The following is a 23,327-nucleotide window of genomic DNA, read 5'->3' as shown; positions in this document are numbered from 1 at the left end:
AGAACTATACGTCACAGCAAAACCATCTGTAATCTAATAAGTGGTGAAGATATGTGGTAGTATTAACATCTGCACTTGCCCCTGCCAAAAGAAGCACGCACAGCAACAAAATTTAAGCAACACACAAGGTTCTGAAAGCTATGTATTGTTAATTTTGAATACCTATTTGGCAATGAGGTATGTAATACGTTCATAGTTTTATTAAATTTACAGATTTAGAAAGAACAAAAGCAGAGGGAAATTGTTTGACAAAACAAAAATTTGCTGCAGTTTGAGTTCGTACTTAATAATTGAAACATTTTAGATTTTACAAAGCATTATGCAAAGCCATCTCGCAAATGTATATTTCCATAATTTAATGGAAGATAAAGATGTTAAAGAAACTGTAAATGATTAGGTGACACTTTCTATACAGAAAGGGATTACCGTCAAATCTGACCAACAATCCAAATAAACAAACATTTAAAAGCAGGTGGAACTTAAATGAAGATCATGCACTGTCCAAATTTAACTATGTTGGTTACTGACCTATTTTCTAATCGGAGTAAGCTAAATAAATTCCAATTCCATGGAGTGAAAAAGAAGCATATCAAAACTTCAGCAATAGATATTTCATTTTAATTTTGGTGAACATGTATATACCAATGTAAGGTATCTTTCTAAATCAGCGCAATAGAATTCTATATAAAAGAACAGAATATGACACAACACAATTTAACAAAGGTGCACATCACAAATTTAACTTATAATAAACTTAAATTTTAAAAAATGATCAGCCTTTGGCAGTAAAAGTATCTCTGCAATTTAATTGCATAATCCTATAAAATTACCTGTAGTGTCTTCGCTGCTCCTGTCCTTACTTGGGCTGAGTGTGTCAGACATATCAGATTCCTTTGCTTCCAGTTGATTTTCTGACGAGACAGAAGAGTCCATTTATAAACACAGGGGAGCACACTAACTTGAACGCATAACGCCAAGTCATTAGTTTTTCTTTGAAGTTGACAGTTGGTAGCAAATTTAAATATACATGATTGAACTATCCATTTCCTAAAATTTTAAGAACAGCAGCTAGAGTTTCTAGTTAAAATAACTATATTTAAAAATAATACACATGGGAACTCCCAAATGTTCTGAAAGTTTTGGCAGCTTCTATTATATTTCCACAAATGGTCATGTAATCAAGCTGAAGCTTTTAACTCAGCACACAGCTGCCTGGCTAAAATAGTCAATGCTTTTGTTTGGAGAGGATAAGATCATTTCCTTGCTAATGGGTGAATTCTGCAAAGTTAGCTGTTCTTATCAATGTTTTAGTATATGACCACAGAAGAGAGACAATGCATTATAAATTGTTTCATTATTTCCTGAATGTTGTAATTTTAAAATAAGTATAAGTATATGTTTCTTAAAATTCTTTGCATGACTTTTCATAAACATCATACAGCTTTTTATAAATCATTATTTATGTAAGAAATAACAATGAATCTCTGGGCTGATTTTTGTTGCCTTTCTTTCAGCACATGGTGTTTATAATATGAATAGAAAACTTTACAGATGAGGGAAATAACAATGAAAATATTGCTTTAAAAAGCCTTCAACATTTGTCTTCAACTCTTTCCATCCCTATTCTGCATATTTTTACCCATTCTTTCTTCACTGCATTAATTATGAATGTACGATGTTTTGATTTTATAGTTTTAGACTGAACATATTCTGTAAACAGACACATGCTACAGTCCACTTTCAAAACTGGACTTGTAATGACCTCTTAACTAAGTGCTGCTTCAAAAACTGATCATTTGAACAAAGTAACCAATTCAATCATTTGACATTTTTTAACCACAAAGTCATAGAACTGAGATAACTTAGGTGACTTACAATCCACTAAGTAACTCATGAATCAGTGTTGTCCAAAAGAATTTCAAAGTCTTGTGAAATTATGGTGATCAGGTCACCACTTTGACACAAATACAAAAGATATGCAATATTAATAAAACAAATGCACGTGTTTTGAAAATAGGTTAAAACATCAGTAATCATGTCTAGAACACTCACTGAAACAGATGGATTGCAAAACTCTATTGAAGCTGTATCCCTTGCTCTGATACAACGCAAGCCTGCTATTTATACTCTCAAAGGGTGATGATAATCTGTTAACTGAAGTATTCTGTTTCTTACACTGTGCTCATACTAAAAATCCAATTTTCTCAAGAGCAAACTGTTTGTCCTTAGGCCTTGAAGAGGGGAAGGAATCAACAACCTCTACCTCTTAGCCTCTGTGCTGACTCCTGCCTTACTTACGCACTGTCATCTGTCATTTCCAACTGAAGGATTTGGACATTTAAATAAGCCTTGGTTTCATAGTCCACCTTCTTTATGTAATCTCTTCCTTTATGAGAATAGACGTATTTTAATTTCAGTTGCTTGTTTCAACAAATTTATTAGGATGAAGGCTGAACATGTTTTGGTGTTGTTGCACTGTCATCATTCAAACACCTCAATTAATTAGCAAAACCTACCCGCTAAAAAGTTAGCACCCTACGTCACTAGATTCCTCAACAAAATTTGAACAGTAATCGGACCACTATCCTTCTGAATACCATGAGATCCCCTCACATCTAAATGCATTGCCACTTAATGGCATTTAAATGGAAAAGGAACAGGGAAGGCAACAAATGGCAAACTACTTTCTTGTTAAACTGAGTAAGCAACTTCTAGGGTGCTACAGTCCTGCTAACAAAATGATAGACATAAGCACAAATTCAAAGACAAAATGCTTCAGATGCTAGAAGTTGGAAACAAAAACAGAAAATGCTGGAAGTATTCAGGTTACCTGACATCTGAGGAGAGAGAAGCAGAGCTCACAGTTCAGCTTGATGATTCTTCATCAGATTGTTTGCCATTGGTGCTGCCTGACCTGCTGAGTATTTCCAGCATTTTTGGTTTTATTTCTGAGCAACATAGCCACTCTGTGACTGATACAAGAATTGTGTCTAACAGCAACATGATGAATTCTTTTTTGCTCTATCAGGGATAGATGATAAATGGCAGTGTAGTGAATGACACCCATCTTGATATCCACTGTCGGAATTACAAAACAATTTGGTATTTTGTGGCTTTAAAAACATCAGCACCCATACACCACATTTCTGTAGTCTATAAGCTGTGAACAGTATACTGGACAAGACTGACCTAAATGAGCATTTACCAGCAGATTAGTAACTATAAAATTAAGTTCATAAATGGAACAGATTTCTTAGTGAGTTCACTGAATAAACTGCCCGTTTAGATTCCCTGTATTTTCAATCAGATTTCTTATTTCTCGCAATAATTAAGTGACCCAATTCAAATCATGAATATCTTGTGGTCTACTATTCCTTCTTAACATCTCCAACTCCTTGTTGCTGACCTACTAAACTGAGCCTTGTCAAAACTACAGCTCATCTACAACTCTGTTACCACATTTTGTTGCAAATTTCCAGTTCAGTGACGTTATCATAAATTTTTTGCATTAAAAATAATAATAAACCTAAGTTATATAGATGCAGAAGTCATATTGGAGAAAAAGACTTCATAGACAGAAAATACATGATTTCATGAAAGAAACTGCATTACATTTTCATCTCCCTTTTGCTGTTATTAAGGTATGGAATCCTGTTGCTTGATAAACAAACATTTTAATAATTCAGCCACGCAGTCCTTGCTTTCATTAATCTCTATGCTGTCATTGAAGTACAAGCATTCCCGAAGCGAGAGCCACAGTAATTCCTAAAATGCTTCCCAAGTTTTTCCAGAGTATTTATAGCAACATTGCAAACAATTCAGTGTTGTGCGGCTCTAACAACGAATGGGATCATTTCTGCAATGAACATATTGTGTAAGACTGACCCAAATAAGCACTTAACCAGCAGAGATTAATGATTATAAAATTAAGTTCAAAGGTGGAACAGATTTCTTGTTGAGTGCACAGAATAACATGCCAGTTTAAACTCCCTGTATAGCCATCTAAACTCTCAATTGTAATCACATATTACCATAAAAAGGATAGAAAGTAATAATGTCACAATAATATTAGTGCATTTAAAATGTACCCAGAATAGTACTGGTTCAGTAGATTTCCTAGTGCAGAAATTTCTCATCTCGGTATAAATTTAAGAATGCAAGCAATAGTGCACTTAGTCTGCTCTATCACTGATTTAAATCATGACTGATCTGTACTTCAACCTGTTTCCAGTGGCAGAAAGTTCAGTAATCACAGGCCACAAATCGAAGGTGATAGGCAAAACAGCCACAGATAATATTTAGAAAAAATTAAGAGTGGGTTACTGTGATCTTGAATGCACTATTTGAAATAGTAATGTTTGATAGGAATTTCACAACTATTTAAATATTTGAAAGAAAGAAAGAGTTATAAGGCTGTGGGGAAGGAGCAGGGCACTGTAACTAACTATAGCTTCTTCTTAGTTCAACCATTTTACAGTTGTATGTGTTTGTCTTATTTGCATAGACAAAAAAAGGTTTTCACAAATTCCCCAATTAAATTTATAGTTAGATGACAAATGATTCCATAGAAAACTTAATATTATATGCAATACTTAAAGGGGAAGAGATCATGCTCAACTGAGCTCTAAATGTAATTTGTACATTTTATTTCACACAGTTTCCTATCACATTTCCTTACCACTACATTCATACCATCTAGCAGAAAACTCAAGTTTTAATTTTGTGCTGAATATAAATAATGATCACAGAAAATGTGGTAGCACTAAGTGGATTTGAAGACAAGATACAAATCAGGAAACAGTGATGGGGTAACAAGGGGTTCTTTCTCAGGTTGGCAACCTGTGAATAATGGGGTTCCACAGAGATCAGACTGGGACTACAACTGTTTATATCATATTAATGCCTTGGAAGAAGGAAGCGAATGTACTGTGGCCAAATTTGTAGATGACACAAAGTAGGAGAGGCAGGTTGCAAGATGGATACAAACAGTTTACAGAGAGATATTGTTAGGTTAATTAAGTGGGCAAAAGGTTAGCAAATGCAATTTAATGGAGGATGTGAAGTTGTTCATTTTGGAAGGGAGAACAAAAATACAGAGTTATTATTTAAATGGGAAAAAGCTATAGGAAGCTGCAGCACAAAGGAACTTGAGGATACTCGTGCATGGAACACAGACAGCTAGCACACAGGTGCAACAGGTATTCAGGAAGACTAGTGATCATTGGCCCTTATTTCAAACAGGTTGGAGTATAAGAATAGGGAAGTCTTACTGCAACTGTTCAAGGTGCTGGTGAGATCACATCTGCAGTACCGTGAACAGTTAAAGGAAATATATTAATTCATTGAAGAGTGTTCAAAGAAGGTTTGCTAGAATGATCCCAGCATGGAAGCACTGGCTTGTGAGCAGAAGTTAAACAGGATTGGGCTCTACTCATTGAAATTTAGAAGAACTTACTGAAACATAAAAGACTCCTAAAGGGCTTGGGCAGGGTAAATGCTAAGAGGATATTTCTCCTTATGGGACAGTCTAAGACCAGATGGCATTGTCTGAGTATTAAGGGTTTAAGATTTAAGACTGAGATGAGGAGGAATTTCTTTTTCAGAGGGCTGTGAATCTTTGGAATTCCTTGCCACAGAGAATTGTGGGGGCAAAGTTCTTGTGTCTTTTTCAGGTTGAGATGGATAGATTCTTAATTAGAAGAATCAAGGGTCATGGGGAAGGAGCAGGAAAGTGGGCGTGAGGAATTTCAGATCAGCCATGTTCTTATTGAATGGCAAGGTAGGCTCGAGGAGACAAACAGCCTACTCCGGATCCTATTTCTTATGGTCTTATTATGAAGGTATGAAAATCTAGAATCCTGGATTTCATTAGCATTGAACCCAATTAAAAACATCGAGTCAAGGAAAATAATCAAGTTATTTTAGGTAAACATGACCATTCCATTCTATTCCAGGACATAGGAGATGGGTGGGGAGAAAGCAGTCAAGTGAACTTGATTCAGTTTAGCATCAAATGCGAAGTTCTAATATTTCTCTATGAAAACTGAAATATATGAAATATTTTGAACCTTTCAATAGCTTTGCTTTTTCTGAGCCTTTGGTATGATGGTCTTCTGCTATAAGAGTGGCTGTAAAATAAAAACAAAATGTCAGTATTATACAAATATTTAAAGCTTTGCACTATACCAGAAGAATATATTTAGCCTGATTATACAGAAACAAAATTTTGTGATCCTGCTCAGGGTAAAACGTAACGTTATCAACTTTGGCACAAAAGAACAGAATAGCTGATATGTGGGGAAAGACTGCAGAAAGCTGCAGCACAGAATGATTAGAGAGGTCCTACTGCATGAAACAAAAGGCTAGCATCCAAGTTCAGTGGATAATAGAGAAAGGGAATGGAATGTTGGCCTTTATTTCAAAGGGAATGGAAAACAAACATAGGGAAGTCTTGCTAAATGTATACAAGGCACTTGTCAGACAACAGCTGGAACACTGAACAGTTTCAGTTGCCTTCTCTCAGGAAAGATATACTGGCATTGGTTGCAGTCCAGAGAAGGTTTACGAAGTTGATTCCAGGAACAGAAGGATTTCCTTATGAGGCGAAATGGAGTTAGTTGGGCCTGTACATATTGGGAGTATAGAAGAACAAGAGGTGACATTATTGAAACATATCAGATTCTTGGGGGGCTTGACAGGGTGGGTGTGGAGTAGTTACTTATGGGAGACTCTAGAACCAGAGGACATAATCTCAGAGTAAGGAGTTGCCCACTTAAGGCAGAGACAAAGGGATGTTTTTCTCTTAGGGAATAGAGACAATCCTCTATGCAACTAATAAATGTAGCCAACACCATGGACTCTTATTTCATTCATAGCCTTATGTAATACCTTATCAACATCTTTGGAAACTCAAAAATATCACATCCACTTTATCACCAGTTATCGTTATTTATCATTTTTATTTATCCTGCTTGTAACCTCCTCAAAGAATTCAATTAAATTTGTCAGGCATGATTTCCCCTTCATGAAACCATGCTGACTTTGCTTGATTATATTACTTATTTCTAAATGTTCTGCTATTACACATTTTATAATGGATTCTTAACATTTTCCCAATGTCAGACATTAAACTAACTGACCTGCTTTATTCTCAACCCCTTTTTGAATAAAGTAGTTGTGTTGGCAGTTTTCCAATCACCTGGGACTGTTCCGGAATCTAAAGATTCTTGGAAGATTACCACCAGTGCATCCAGTAACTCAGTAGCTACTATCTTTAATATTCTAGGATGAAACCCATCAGGTTCAAGAGACTTATCAGTTTTTTAGCCCCATTAGCCTCCAGAGTGCTATTTTTTCCTCACGATAGTTATTGTATTTATTTCCTCTTCCCCTTGATTATTTAGTATTTTTGGAATGCTAGCAGTGTCTTCAGTGAAGGCTGATGCAAAACATCTGTTCAACTCTTCTGCCATTTTCTGGTTCTACATTATTATTTCCACAGTCTCATTTTCTAAGGGGTCTATGTTCACTGTGGCCTCGCTTCCTCTACAAGTATTTGAAAAACTCTTCCTAATTTACTTGTTTATTTTCTCCACCTTTATTATTTATAGATCATCTTTTATTGGTTTTAAAAACTTCCCCCAATCCTCTGGCTTACTACTATTCTTTAATTTTTTTTCTTTTAACTTGATACTATGCTTACCTTCCTTAGTTAACCATGACTGGTATATCCCCTTCCAAAAAACCTTTTTTCTCACTCAATTTTTTTTTGTGCATCATGCACTATTTTCTTAAATGTCTGTCACTGTTCCTCAATCAGGTTTTCTGCTGAACTCCTTTCCCAGTCTACTTGGCAAACTCTGCCCTCATTTCTTTGCAATCACCCTTGATTAAGTTTAGCACAGTGTTTCTAATGCAAATTTTCTCACTCTCAAACTGAATGCTAAATTTTACTATGTTGCAGTCACTGTTTTTTAGGAGATCTTTTACTCTAAAATTGTATATTAAACCTGATTCAGTACATATTACCAGATCCAAATTAGCCAACCCCTGGTTAGAAACATAAAATATTATTCCAGGAAATGTTCCTGGATACACTCTATAAATTCTTCCCCTTGGATAACTCTGCCAATTTGATTTTCCCAATCTAAATTAAGATTGAAGTCACCCATGGTGAATAAAATTAATATTTTTTGTTACTTGTAATTCCATGTTATGTGACAAGTGACAACAGTTTTGTACAGTGTTAGATTTATTACCTTTCCTTTTTAAAAATGCATTTAAGCCACAGTTTAAAAACACAGTTCAATCTTAACTATGCTTTCAGTTCAATTATACATGATAGTATGCAACGTTCAATTGCTTGTCTCCAATGGTTGAAGGAGAAACCAGACAGATTTCACAGACACAGACACAGACATTGGCACTTTCTCAGTATGCGCATCATCGGCAGTTACTTTTAAATTTGGCCAAGAAGTATTCAAATTCATGAAGATTCATAAACTATTTGGGTTTATTTAGCAAAATAACTGTTAGGAGGAATGCTTGGAGGAAAAAAAAACGGTCAGACCATTGCAACTCTGAGCAGAGAAAACAATATACAAAGATTTAACTACATGGAACACATAGCAAAATAAAGGCATAAGGTTCAACTGGTCTAAACCAGTGTTCTTACTCCACATGTGCATCCTCCCTCTTCGTCTAATCCTGTCAGCAGACTCACAGAGGAAATTTAGTACACAGAAGTGTTAAATGATATATTTTGGTAGGAGAAAAGAGAGGCAATGTGAAATAAATGCTACAATTTTAAAGAGATGCAGGAACAGAAAGATCTCTTGAAGTATTCCTTATTTTCGTATCATTTCCGAATTTGGCATTATCTGCAAACTTTGAAATAATGTCCTGTAAACGCAAGCACAAAACACTCGCATCAATAAAAAAAGATGGAGAACAGACTTAAATGAGCACGACTTAAATAAATACACATGCTGGAAAAGCTCAGCACATTGGCAGCATCTGATGAAAAAGAGAGTTAAAGTTTTATAAGAACTTAAGAAATAGCGGCAGGGGATCATCCAGCCCTTTGCAGCCTCTCTGCCATTCAATGAGATCATGACTGACAACACTATATTCCTGCACAATTCCCATATCCTTTGATGACTCTGCAGAAATCTATCGATCTCCATCTTCAACAGACTCAATGATTGAGTCTCCTTACTCCTTTATTCAAATTCTCACATCATAAAATGCAGCATTTCAACTGCTCACTTAATTGCTTGCTGTACTTATATGTTAACTTTCAGTGACTAATGAATAAGGACACCAAAGATCCTATGGAGTTCAGCATTTCCCAGCCTTTCACCATTTACAAGTGCTCTTTTTTTTTTTGTTTCCTACCAGAGTTCATAGCTTCATTTTTTCATGACTTGTGGGCATCACTGGCATGGCTAACGTTTGTTGCACATCCTTAATTACTCTTGGACGGAGCAGCTTGTTGGACCATTTTAGAAGGCAATTAAGAGTCAAATATGACCTCACATTTCTGCACATTGTATTTCAACCGTCAAATATGTGCCTACTCACTTTGCCTCTTAAAATCCTCTTGAAGCATCTTTGTACTCCCCTCACAACTCACACTTTCACATAGTTTTGTCAGATGTGAAACTGGAAATATTACATTCAATCCCCATATCTCAAAACATTGATACAGATTGTGAAAAGATGTGGCATAAGCACCGAGCCTTGCGGTACCCTCCAAGTTACAACCTGTTAACTTGTAAGCAGCCCGTTTATTCATATTTTTTTCTGTCATATAACAAGTTCTCAATCCATGCCAGTGTATTCCACCTCCCCAATCCCATGTGAGCTCATTTCATTTACCAAACTCTTATGTGGGACTTAAGTCTTCTAAAAATCTAAATATACCACATTCACCTGCTCTCAGTTATCTATTCTGCTAGCTACATCCTCAAAAAACTCCAACAGCTCTGTTAAATAAGATTCAGCTTTCATAAATCTTTTTTGACTCTGCCCAATCCTACCATTACTTTCTCATAATCTTGCTCTTGTACCTATAGTATAGATTCTAACTTGTTTTCCCCCTACAATTGATGTTAGGCTAATAGGTTGCTTCCTCCTTTCTAAACAATGGCTAATTTGCAAGACTATTCCAGAGTCTGTAGAATTTTAAATGATGACCACTAACACATCTTATAGCTACCTCTTTTGTCACTCTGGGATGTAGACAATCAAATTCAGTGATTTATTTACTGCAATAACCACTAATTTCTCTAGTATTGTATTTTTAAGAATAATGTTTTCCTGTTCCTTCTTTCCATTAGTCCCCACATTTTCCATTACTTCTGGGAGGTTTTCAGTGTCCTCCATGAAGACTGACACAAAGCATTCTTTTAGTTTCCCTGCCATTTCCTCCACCCCATTAGGAATTCTTCCAACTCCACTTGAAACAGATCCACATTTGTTTTTGTTAATCTTTCCTTACATATCTATAGAAGCATATATAGTCATCTTAATGTTTCTTGCTTGTTCACTCTAATTTTGTTTTCCCTTCCTTCACCTTTTTCTTGGTCCTCCTTTGTCTAATTATACAATGGTGCCAATTCTCAGACTTACCCTTCTTGGCAACTTTATGGGTTTCTTCATTTAATTCAAGGCTTTAAAAAGGGAACTTGATTTAATATCTTTTGTTAGTCATAGTTGAATACTTTCCTTGCTGGAGTTTTTGCACATTAAAGGAATGTGTTATTGTTGTAAACTATGTATTTATTCTATAAATATTAGCCAATGCCTGCCTACTGTCATTCCTTTTAACCTAGTTTCCCAATCCATCATACATTGTCTCATTACAGCAATAGTCTGCTATGAATTAAAGATTATCCTGCTGCCTTGTTTTGATGTGGAGGAGTGGCGGAGCACTCTTGACTACTGATACCTTCTCATTCAGGGATCAGATTTTGTTGCTCAAAGCTTCATGGTTTCTTTTGTTTTAATTTAAGATCTTGTTTTCTGATTAAGTTTGAAAGTAATGTAATTCAATGTAAAATTCTAACTCATTATGGTCATTCTCCTAAAGACTCCTTTACAACAAGATTATTAATTAGCCCTTTCTCATTGCACAATACTCGATCTAAAACAGAACGTTCCTGAGTTGGTTCCTTATTGTATTGTCGTAGAAAACCATACTGCATACATTCATACACTCAAGTTCCATAATATTGGTATTAACTATATTTACCCAGGGTTTATGTAGACCAAAATCCCACATGATTACTGCATTACCCCTGTTGTATGCATTTTTAATTTGATTTATGTTAAATCTGTTGCTTGGTGGTCTATAAACAGCACCCACAAAAGTTTTGTGCCTTACTGTTTCTTAGCTCCATTCAAATTGTTTCTACACCTTGAAATGTAGAGCTAATGTCAAATTTCACTTCAGCTACTCCATCATCTTTCCCAAGCTTCTTGCCCTTTCAAAATGTCAGTTATCCATCAGTATTCAGCTTTGGTTTCCTTGTAGCTACAGCTCTGTAATGGCTATCAAGTCATACAGGTCATATTAGACCCAAATATGACTCCAAGAGTTTGTCCAGCACCTTCTGTTCTTACTTCAAATTTTCAGCATCTCCAGTACTTGGATTTTATACCACTTTAACTGTTTTCTATTAGCCAATTTTATATCTATACTGCCACTTCACTGTAATTTTGTGGGCTTTACTTTTGCTAGAATATCTATAATGATGTATCAAATATTAAGATTACCCTTTTATCTCAGCAAATCCAACCATCCTTGGGATATGGATAACACAATGTGGAGCTGGAGGAACACAGCAGGCCAGGCAGCATCAGAGGAGCAGGGAAGTTGACATTTCCGGTTGGGGACGCATCTTCAGAAATGGGGAGGGGGAAGGGAGCTGGGAAATAAATAGAGAGAAGGGGTGGGGCTGGGGAAGGTAAGTAGGATGGTGACATCTGAGTGCAAATAGGCAGTGGTGGGAATTGGTCAGTGAGGTGGGAGAGAAGATGGACAGGTAGTGTCAGGTCAAGGAGGTGGGATGAGAGGAAAGGTGGTCATGGGATGAGGCCGAGGGTGGGGAGATTTTGAAACTGGTAAATTCCATGTTTAGGCCTTTGGGCTGTAGGCTCCCGAGGCAGAATATGAGGTGCTGCTTCTCCAGTTTGTGGTGGCATCATTGTGACAGTGGAGGCGGCCCAGGATGAAATCACTTTCCAGTCAAAATTACTTGGATGACTAATGACTTAATCTTTGAGAAGTCGACTGATTTCATCTTTAATGTGTTCAACTGTTAATTGATGCACAGCTTTGGAAGTGGTAAACACAGTTGTTGAAAAATATGAGGGAAGGAAATAGTGCATGCTTAAGCACACCTTTAAAAAAATAATTGTGAAGAAACCCAAGTTGTTCAAGGCATGCAAGAATGGCTTGCTTTAGGAATTTTCAAGAAAAGGCTAATGGTACTGGAAATTGGAATTAACACTGGTATGGCCAGCAACCTATACTTTGCTCAATTAAAATTGATAACAACTTCAACTTTTATGCAAACTGCAATTTACTTGCAGGTCATTATTAAGTCTCTGATAAAACAACATGCTTGGAGATGCTGCCATTTCAGTTTTCTTCGGCTGAATTTTATACTTCGTTGGCAAAGAATAAAATGCATTGAGTTTTTAAAGGAATTTTCGCCATGAGACCCAGCAAGATTTCTCGTGTCTTACCAAATGCACCTCATTTACCACTGGCCGCACCCCACAGAGTCCCTCATGTCAGATTCTATTCCCATCTTACCGCATGCTGTTCCCCAGATCAACTCACTGTCCTCTGGATATATGCTGAAAGATGAGCATCCTTTGTGCCTACACCATCTTTAAAATGCTGTTGTGCATCCAAAAATTTGTTTACATCTGGCATTGTCCATCAATGGCAAAGTAATAGCACAGGAGCCACAAAGCCACACTGCTTATGGCAACACTCCTTCACACAGGGAAGCCTATTTTCTCATCCTAGTTGTTGTTTAACTATCAGGCCACAGAGGCTACCTGTCCTTAGCTACATCCTGTCTAAACACTCTATAAAAGTCACTGTCACTCTGTACCCACAGTTGACCAAACCTGGTCATTCTCTAGCAGAGGAACATCACATATAAACAAACATGAGCTTTTATTGGCAACCAATGGAAATGAACTCAAAGAAATGAGTAGAGGTTGAAGTGCACCCTCACAATGCAAACCAAATGTTAGCATGATAACTAATGACTATTTGACAGTCCATGATGGTCTTCTGAATTCAGCTCCATTTTACTGGAACAAGTGCCAATCAAGTCCTGTTCGGTTTGTAATGCCCAATTCAACTGAGCTTAGTCTTTCTCAGGGAGAGTTTCTTCCAGCTCGATGCTCCAACCTTTAGCCTTGGACAAATGCTCCCGTCCCTGACACCTCAGTATTGATCACATTGCCTTGTTGCCTGCTCCAATTATGCAGAGAAAAGCATGCAAGGATAGTGTGACACATTATCTAGACTAAACTAAAGGGCCGCACAGACCTCTCCAAACTGAATCAAACATTCAGCAGATCTACCATTTGCTCCATCAAGACCCTGATCATTGCATGTACGCCAACTTAGTGAAGGTGCCAGGCCAGCTGAACATCCAACACATGAATCCAAAAGGGAGTGTCTGCTCTGCTCAGATCCCCTTCCCATCCAAGACTTACATTAACCATCAAAATTTTCACTGAATTCAGTATAGTCCATCATCACATTTACATGAAATAAGTCATGGTTGCTAAGTTCTGTATTACGGAGATGAAAATGTTAGATTTGCAAGCACCAATGGCAGGGAGCAATCAACATTTGGCCAGCATTTGATGCCCAAGTATGTTCACTCTGCCTACACTGCATACAGTAAGGGGGAAGAAATGATTGCAAATGAAACATAACTGGTGTTTACCATCCAACGTCTTTGCGTCCAAAAGATGAGGATCTTGCGCTTTTGACCTTCAAAATAACACTGACTTTGACAACCCTGGCATTGTCCCAATTATTTTCCAGTTGCATTTTACATCTGCAGTATGCTAAGTGTTGGCAGGGAGCACTGCTTGCGGTTGGACACCACCAGGTTCTGCGTGGTCGCCAGGTATCCCTCCAGGGCCTCCATATCTACTTCTACCTTGATCAACCCTGACAGCCTATTTCCATCCCCCCCCCCCCAAACTGAACACCAGTTGCCCTCCTTACCTCTTGATCCTTGACACATTACGCTTCAAGAATGCGCACCTGCTCCTCTACATTCTCTCTGGAGATGCCATAGGGGTAGTCACTGACAATAACCACCACCCTGTAGTTTACCTTGCCCAATGCAGTTCTATGTATCTGCACCACACTTTGAGTTGATTTTGTCCACATCCCACCTCCAGAAATGCCTCTGCAACCCCAAGCAAGCCTTAGCTCCACATTCCCTTTTGGTGGTGCTCCCTCCGCTACAGGCCTGCTTGCTGCCTTCTTAATGACTGACAGACAGACCTCCAGGACCATAGTAGCCCCAGAGCTCTGGTACACTTTGATGAGCAGTCTGTAGGCATAACTGCGCTGACCGCTGACTGTAATCTTTGCAGCTCTGTGCTGACCGTGCCGTATTCCCTGGCTGGTACTGCTAGTGCCAGCCCTACAGAATAGACTGTTACCCACTCCCTGTAGGGCAGTCAGACAGATTCCCTGGTCACAAGTGACCCAAGCAGACAACTGACCATTGCCAAGCTCCTGAACGGTTTGTGGATTTTGCCCTCAACTGACAGGGACCCTGTGACCAACAACTGCCACCCCTTGTGTGGACTAAAGACTAGTCCCTACCCAGTTTTTGACATGGCCATTTGGTTGAATAAATGTGCAAAATGTCTGCTGTGCAGGGAGCTGACATATGCTATAGATGTCAGATTGACATTACAGTGCATTGTACATCAAGATATCCCATTTAGTCTCTATCATCAAGCTGCCTGCCTGTGCCTCTGTGCAAAACAGCACATCAATAATAGCCAGAAGTGACAGCCTTTGGCTCTGCTTTAAGCACCAAAGAGCTAATGGGCATGGTGTGGCAAGGTACGGGTGCTGTGAGCATACAGATAGGTATTGAGCGAGCAAGCCAGCAACCTTGAAGTGCAGTCTGGTCCAGTCTGCAAAGTGGATGCCTGTCCATACATGCAAATTATTCTTGCTGCAGCCTTTCAATGCTAGATGCTGGTGCACCCAGCTATGCTTCCTAGGTGACCTGCACATGGTTCAGAGAGGTGCACGCCGGTTGTGGACGTTGGCAAGTGTCTGTGAATGAGAGGTGCATGCATTTGGTGATCATGGATCATGCCCTTGAGATGCTATTTGTTTCCAAGCAGTTATGAACTGAAGTGGCCTGGTTCCTGCTCCGACTTTCACGCTGAAAATTCTCGACGTCTAGCTTATTTTACACATTTGCTAAGATAAGCCATTACCATTTCTAACAAAGAATTTGACCACTGTCCCTTGACATGCAATGACATAATGTCACTGAACACCACACTATCAACATCTTGACTAGACAGGTCATATAGAGTCATGCAAAGAAAAAGACCTTTCAGTCCAACTCAACCTCACCGACCAGACATCCCAATCTGACCTATTCCTATTTGCCAGCATTTGGCCCATATCCCTCTAAACCCTTCTTATTCATATACCCATGCGGATGCCTTTCAAACGTTGTAATTGGACCGGCCTCCACCACTTCTTCTGGTAGCTTCTTCCCCTCAAGCACAACCCTCTGTGTCAAAGTTTGGACTTGCCAACCCAGGTAAAAGACCTTGGCTATTTACCCTATCCATGCCCCTCATGACTTAATAAACTTCTATAAAGTCATCCGTCAGTCTGTGATGCCCAAGCCTATTCAGCCTCTCCCTACAGCTCAACACTTCCAGCCCTGGCAACATTCTTGTAAATTTTTTCTACATTTTCTCAAATTTAGGGTGATATGGTGGCTCAGTGGTTAGCTCTGCTGCCTCAGTGCCAAGGACTTGGGTTCGATTTCACCTTCGGGTGACTGTCTGTGTGGAGTGTACACATTCCCCCAGTGTCTGCATGGCTTTCCTCCCTGTGCTCAGGTTTCCTCCCACAGTCCAAAGATATGTTGGTTAGGGTGGATTGGCCATGCTAATTGCCCATACTGTCCAGGGATGTGTAGATTAGGTGGATTAGACATGTAATTGCAGAGTTACAGGGATGGAGTAAGGGGGTGGGTCTGGGTGGGATGCTGTTCATAAGGTCAGTGTGGACTCAATGGGCCGAATGGTTTGCTTCCACATTGTTGGGATTCTATATTAACAACATCCTTTCTATTGAAGGGTGACCAGAATTGTATGCAGTATTCTAAAAGTGGCCTCACCAATGTCCTTTACTGTGGCTACAAAAGCAGGTCAGATGCTAGGAATACTGCAGTGAGCATCTCACTTACTGACTTCACTCCAAAGCCTATCCACCATCTACAAGGCGCAAATCAGAAGTGTAATGGAATTCTCCTTACTTGCCTGGATGAACGCAGCTCGACAACACTCAAGAAGCTCGACATCACACCAGAATCAAATGTAACATTTTCTGGATAACTCAGCAGAGACTCTGGATTGCAAGCGCAGCCACACAACATCTACACTATCATCCATGCATTAAAAAAAATTGGACATTCTTATCATAAGTTTCAACTAACAAAAAGGGGTCTATGGAGCCATCTTCTAAATTTACATCAGGCTTCATTCTCTCAGCATGTCACAAGATGTGATGGGGAACTGATTTATATATTACATTCCAAGTGAGTTCCAAAGCAAGAGCTATTATTAACCGGAGTCCGAGAATGATTCAACATCTCTTAGATTGAAATAAACTTGAAGTATCAGGCAAGGAAACTACATGAACTACAAGCAAAATGAGAAACTTGATTCAAAACATTTGGAAATCCCTGTGGAACTATTGTTACCTCTATACATTGAAAGTCTTGTTTGTTCATGTAGTTCCCTTTTTGTGACACACTCCTCTTGAAACTAAACCTGTCTATCCAATTACTTACTTCTACAAGGTTGGTCTCATATAGGTAGATGCCATTGCTTTGTTACTTTGCTATCTCTCAACTGTATCTGAAGACAGGATGTACAATACTACAGGCAATTCAGAAGATAATTTATAGGTTTTCAGCACCTTCTACATTGAAAATACTAAGATCAAACCAGGGAACCAATAGTATCTATTCAAACATCCATAACGAGTGGTAGCACACCCTGACCACTGCTGCCCGTCACCATCCCTTGCATTCCCTGAGCCTTGACAGCACCCAGAGTGGTAACGATTACTTGGGAAATCATGTGTTAAAAATACAATCAATTTCTAATTTATCATTGAGTTTTCCTGATGTTAATGCTTAGGAAATACTTATAACAAAGCTTCAACATCACAACTGGATTACTGTCATTGCTGATTACACAGCCAGCTTAACAGTTGAACGCAATGGACTTAGTCAAAAGAGTTTATTCAGGTCACTGGGAAACGTGTATTTAAAGTAAAAATTCAATTGCACTTAAAACAAAAAAACCACAAAGATACAAAGAATTAGGGAAAGGTAAAGTGCCCATAGTCTCAGAGGACCTCCCTACAGCGGTTCAAGAAGACAGATCACCACCTTCTCAAGGGCAACTAGGGATGAGCAATAAAATGCTGGCCACTCAGTGATGCCCATGTTCCATGAGGGAATAAAGAAAGGACCATTACAGAGAGATGACTGATGGTGAGTTTAACCCGGGGGTCACAATGCCTGATATGAGATGTGAGGTTGAACCCGCACAGTTGGTGTCACTCTGCATTATAACCCAGCTGTCCAGCCAGCACAGCTAAATGACCCCCTTATAGAAAGGTTTATATAACACATTTGTAACAACCTCAGGCTGTCCCAAGTATTTCTTACACAGTTAATTACTTTTACATTGCAGTCACTGTGGTAACTTTAGAAAATATAGCAGTTGTTAATTTGTATATAACAAGATCCCATAAACAGTAATAAGATCTTGGCAGATAATCTGTGAGCTGATGAATACTGATCTCACAACTTTAACACTTAAAATAGAACATATCGTCATTATCTGTTTTCTGTTTGTGATATCATTTTGTTTGGTCAATTGGCAATCAGGTTTGCCACTGTGCAAAAGAGCATTTAATTGGCTGTGAAGCACTTTGGGGTGACCTAATGTTGCAAAAAGCAGTTTGTTGATTGATGCAAGCTCTTTATTTTTCACAATCTGGATTATCTTCCCAGATTTATTTCCCTAAATATTGGAACAAAATTAACTGGATCATTTAACAAATCTTTGGACAGTAAGCTGTTAACTAAATACTCCATGCAAATGTGAATAATTGAATCCAGTGAGTTGACAAATTTTTGTATTCTAACAAGATGAAACAACCTGACTACTGGAAACCAAGGAATTTGTACCAAATTATACATGCTCTTACATCCAACAATGTACTCTGCAATGCTTAGGGATTAAGGTTATTAAATAACACTGATTTACGGTACAACTTTGCAAGCCTCTAAGATGACAACTTCCAAGAGAACTCGACCAAGAAAAGTCAAATAATTACTTGCTCACATAGCAAGTCAACTGCTGTCCTCTAAAAAGATTACCAGAAAACTTAATGTGCTCTGATGAAATTTTAAGACATCCACAAGGCGAAATACAGCAGAGATTGTGTTGTTCCCAAGTGTACTTTATATTATGTGCATTGTTATATCTGTCTTAGCACTACAAAGGCCTCAGCTTTCCTGTGTTTTTGAAGTGAACTGCAAATTACTAGGATCATGGCTCCTCACTGGTATTAAGCAATTCAAGCTAGAGAATTCCGAAGTTGTACAATCCTCAAAAAAAAAAATTCTCCTCATTTGTCCAAAAAAAGGTGACCCTTAATATTAAGGCTGATCCTGGACTGACCCACAAAAAGAAATATCCTTTCCATAACCTCCTTGATTAAGATTCTAAATAGGTTTGACAAGTCACTGTTCACTTTTCTAAATTCCAGTGAAAACAATCACAACCTATCTAACCTAACCTAACTTATTAAGGCAACCCAGTCATGTCAGGTTTCAATCTAGTAAACCTTGTCTGAAATGGCCTCCATCATATTTACATCTTTCCTTAAATAAGGTGACCAAAACTGCATAAAGTATTTGAGATGTGGTCTCACCAATGTCCAGTATAACTGAAGCATAACATTTTTACATTTTATGTTGAACTCTCGTAATAAAGGAGAGCAGGTGCTGTACCTGCTTTTTTATGTTTTTATTCATTCATGGGACAAAGGAGTCGCTGGCTAGGCAAAATTTATTGCCCATCCCTAATTATCCAGAGGAAGTTAAGAGTTCACCATATTGCTCTGGGTCTGGAGCCACATGTAGGCCAGACCAGGTAAGCATGGTAGTTTCCTTCCCTAAAGGAGATTAGCGAACAAGATGGGTTTTTTCCTGACAATCGATAATGAATTCATGGTCATTATTAGACTCTTAATTCCAGATTTCTTTTTCTATTGAATTCAAATCCCACTAACTGCCATGGTGGGATTTAAGTCTGAATATCCAGAACATTAACTGGTTTTCTGGATTAACAGTCAGCCATTATAGTACTACTAGGCCATCACCTCCCCCAAACAAAATACTAAATTTATGTAACATATGCATTTGAACACCAGTCAGAATACATAGGGAGAAACTGTTCCAGTTGGCAAAAGGATCAAAAACCATAGGACATCAGCTTAAGGTTTTGAGAATTATCAAATCAACCATAATCTCTTAGAATTACAGAGCAGGTTTAATGGGCCAAATGGCCTACTTCTGCTCCTAGGTCTTATTGTCTTAAAGTAATTGGGAAAAGAAGCGACAGCAACACAAGAAAAGCATTTTTTAAAGCAATGAGCGTGGAGGATCCAGAATGTATCGGCTGAGAATCTGATGAAGATTCAACTGAAGATTTCAAAAGAGGATTGGATAATTACTCAAAGAGAAACTGTTTGCAGGTATATGTGGAAATAACAGTAGAGACAGAGTCAGGGAGTTGCTCTTGCAGAATTGGCGTAGCCACAATAAGCTTTTTAGCTCTTTTTGTGCTATAATAATTCTATGATTAAATGTGTGAATGTCCACTGAAGATAAATGTTAGGCTTGGCAATTTCATGAAATTGAACAGCTTTCCAGTACTGACAGTCTAGACTTGTACAAAAAGAGTGATGTCTTGATATTTTATGTATGCTACCATCTAGTAACTGCATCTGTCATGAGTCATTGCCTTGCGAAAAAGGAGGGAGAAAGCAATATTACACAGAAACTGAACATTTTGACAGCTGCAAATTATAATTATAAGCATTTGCAGCTCTAAGAAAATGCAATAATTGATATCCGTAATGTGATAATCAATGTAGACCATTAGTAATTGCTAATTTCCCTGGAGGATCAGATCATTTCTTAGGTCTTTATTTATGTAGATGGCTTAAAACATTTAACAAATGAGATTACTTCACAAGGTGTCAGCAAATGAAATTCCCTTTCAACTGAAAGAACTGTGTCATTAAAACTGTAAAACCTGCAACGTGAAAGAAATGTTTTTAAAAAGAGGCTGGCTGCATAATTTCATCTCAAGGAATTTGATGCCCATTGTTCACTTTTTTTTTGTGGCTATGGGTTCCTGCAAATGTGAGGACAATCAGGAGTTCTGGAGTTGTTTTCAAGTGAAGATGATTGGTTCTCAGCTAACTGAGTAATTTAGCACTGGAAACAAGTTAGAGAGACACGGACAGAGAGTGACAGAAAGACAGAAGGATGTGCTGTTGCTCTCCCCAGCAGAAGCTGCCTGATCTCTGCAGTAAAACAAAACCTCTGGCTAAACTTGAGGGAAACCAGTTACATTTCCTGCAGCAGTTACTGTGAGCTGTGAATTTTGAATTGATGAATCAGAGACATTTTCCAAGTGAATCAGTCTCTCTTGACTTCTTACAAAATAGTAGAAGCTTCTAGAAAAAGACTACTGAACAATAAAAGGCCTGGCTAAACAAAGTAGGATCATCTCAACATTGGAAATCAGGAAGACCACTAAACTGACTGTCCAGTTCATTTCTGCCTCCACCAATAATCTGTTTTTCCTACTTGTTTGTCTGTGTGTGTAAAGGGGGAGCTTATACAGGGATTAGGGTTTTAGTTAGTGAAGTTATATGCCATTTTGGCATTCATCCATTTACTTGTGCTATATTCTAATTATAAAGTAGAATAAACAACAACTTTCTTCAGTATAAAAAGTCGACCCATGCTTTCTATTAATCTTGGTCTGAAAGTCAGGTAAATTGGGGTACCTTAAAAAATGTATATGTTACCAAATCTTTAATATTTGGTACAATTCTGGAATGGCGGGGTTCAATTTATGGCACACTACCCTAGTGGTTTCTAACACAACACTTCGTGTTCTGCTATAATCCAGTCAAACTCCAAAATTGCATTGTGTTTTAAGACACATTTTCTGTTATTTCATTTGAATATGTTTAACATTAAATATTGCTTATCTTATTTATAAATATATCCTCAAATATCATACATAGATGGTAGATATAGTTACAAATATAGCCTTGCTTCCAACATTTTCAGTATGAAATTTTGAACATGAAAATGTTTGTTTCATAGCATATACAGCATTGTAGAATTATTTCTGTATAGATCCTAACTCATCAACGTGCACACCAGATCTTTCCTTATTAAGGCTTACTTTCACTGCCATTTGTCATTGTTTCCACATACTTTTATTATAGCAGCAGGAAGTTATTCAGGAAATGCATTTTTTCCTAACAAGTTAATTAAATTGCGATGAAAATCAGTCCACAACACACTGAATTTATCTCAGTTTCTTGGGCAATCCTTTTTTGGTCAAGAACTAAAGCAAGGAATTTGGCAATAGCAACTCTTCTCCACTTTCCGCCCTACTGCCAAAATTTTTCAGAATTTTTCTTTAAGTCCTCGATTGTAGTTTATTGTATCCTCTACAGGAGTTTGAAACATACAAATTTTATAGAAAGCAGAAAAATACAACAAATCTGTTAAGCAGGAAGATTTTTCTGATAAAGTTCAATTTGTTGTAACTACCTCTTTAGAAAGTTGTTTTGCAGTGGTAGTAAAATGAGACTCTCAAAGTCATTATGTTAATAAGACTAGTTTAATTCTTTTACATGACTTCAGAGATTTGTAGAGAAATTCAGTCTTGGAAGAAATCTGAAAGTCACTGTAAACATAAAAGCTGATCAGTTATAAAATATTAATTGTTTATTTTTCATCTAATCAGCTAAAATTTTGCTGGGGTAATCAGCTCAATATTGATGTGTATTTCAATCTAGTGATTTCATGCCGAAAACTACAGTCATTCAGTCATAGAACGTTGTATACACAGTTTACACAGTTATTCCAAGTTTAATATTTCTGTGTTGGCTTTGACTCAAAATTTTAATTTCACTGAAATTTGCTTAAGTGCATTTTGCACATTTTACTAAAATATACTTTGATTTAAAAAAACAGCAGAAACCAATGACTAAGGATTTATTTTTCCCCCTCAATTAAAACCAGAAGTTCTGTTCCATGTGGAGACTTTCTTCAGCAATATAGTAATACCACTCTGAACAGCTGTGAATTGATGACTATTTAAGAATAGAAAGGTGTAAGTTATTTGAAATTACTTGTGATGACTTATTTTTAAGCTGCCTAAGGAGTTTCTATTACATTTAGCCATATTTGGTGCCATCTCTTCTGCAGATGATGAATCCAATTCTACCTTAATAGATTATTCACACACAGAACCAAAAACCAAATATGCTCACTTGCTTGAGTAACTGCTATAAAACTGTCCCTTCTCCTGAGACACAAAGTAAAAATAGGTTTCCTGGCAACCAAATTAATTATTCTTAAATGTCAAACTAATCTTCATGGCTCAGTAATCATATCAAATACAGATGCACGCAGTCCCTTGGTTGAGAGTGGCTTTCTCTGGAGTCTGTTCGCAAGTCAATTTGTATGCAAGTCAGACCACAATGCAGGACCACGTAAAGCAGCCATTCAAAAGTAAATATTCATACATCTGGTCTTTACAATTACACCCCTGAATGGGATCATGTTCGTAAATCAAGGATCCCCTGTACTCAACAGTTACGCAAAAAGAATTATTGAATAGATATGGTGGTGCTGTTACCCCTGTAACTCATGGAAAAGACCAAAACA

General features: G+C 37.8%; 1 protein-coding gene across 2 annotated transcripts in view; it reads right to left on the bottom strand.

Moving 5' to 3' along the window:
* The window catches only part of slmapa (sarcolemma associated protein a), a 254,138-nt gene that overhangs the window by 84,816 nt on the left and 145,995 nt on the right, over positions 1–23,327 (bottom strand). For both annotated transcript variants that reach the window (XM_048606410.1, XM_048606409.1), the window contains 2 exons: positions 6,069–6,128; positions 831–911 (listed from right to left, as the gene is read on the bottom strand). In XM_048606410.1, coding sequence (XP_048462367.1) covers positions 831–911; positions 6,069–6,128 — 141 coding nt within the window. The remainder of the gene's footprint in view (positions 1–830; positions 912–6,068; positions 6,129–23,327) is intronic.

Source organism: Rhincodon typus, chromosome 16 (genome assembly GCF_021869965.1).
Source record: "Rhincodon typus isolate 14 chromosome 16, sRhiTyp1.1, whole genome shotgun sequence".
In the NCBI taxonomy this organism is placed as follows: domain Eukaryota; kingdom Metazoa; phylum Chordata; class Chondrichthyes; order Orectolobiformes; family Rhincodontidae; genus Rhincodon; species Rhincodon typus.
Note: the sequence above shows the minus strand (reverse complement) of the source record. Positions and strands in the feature narration are given on the sequence as shown.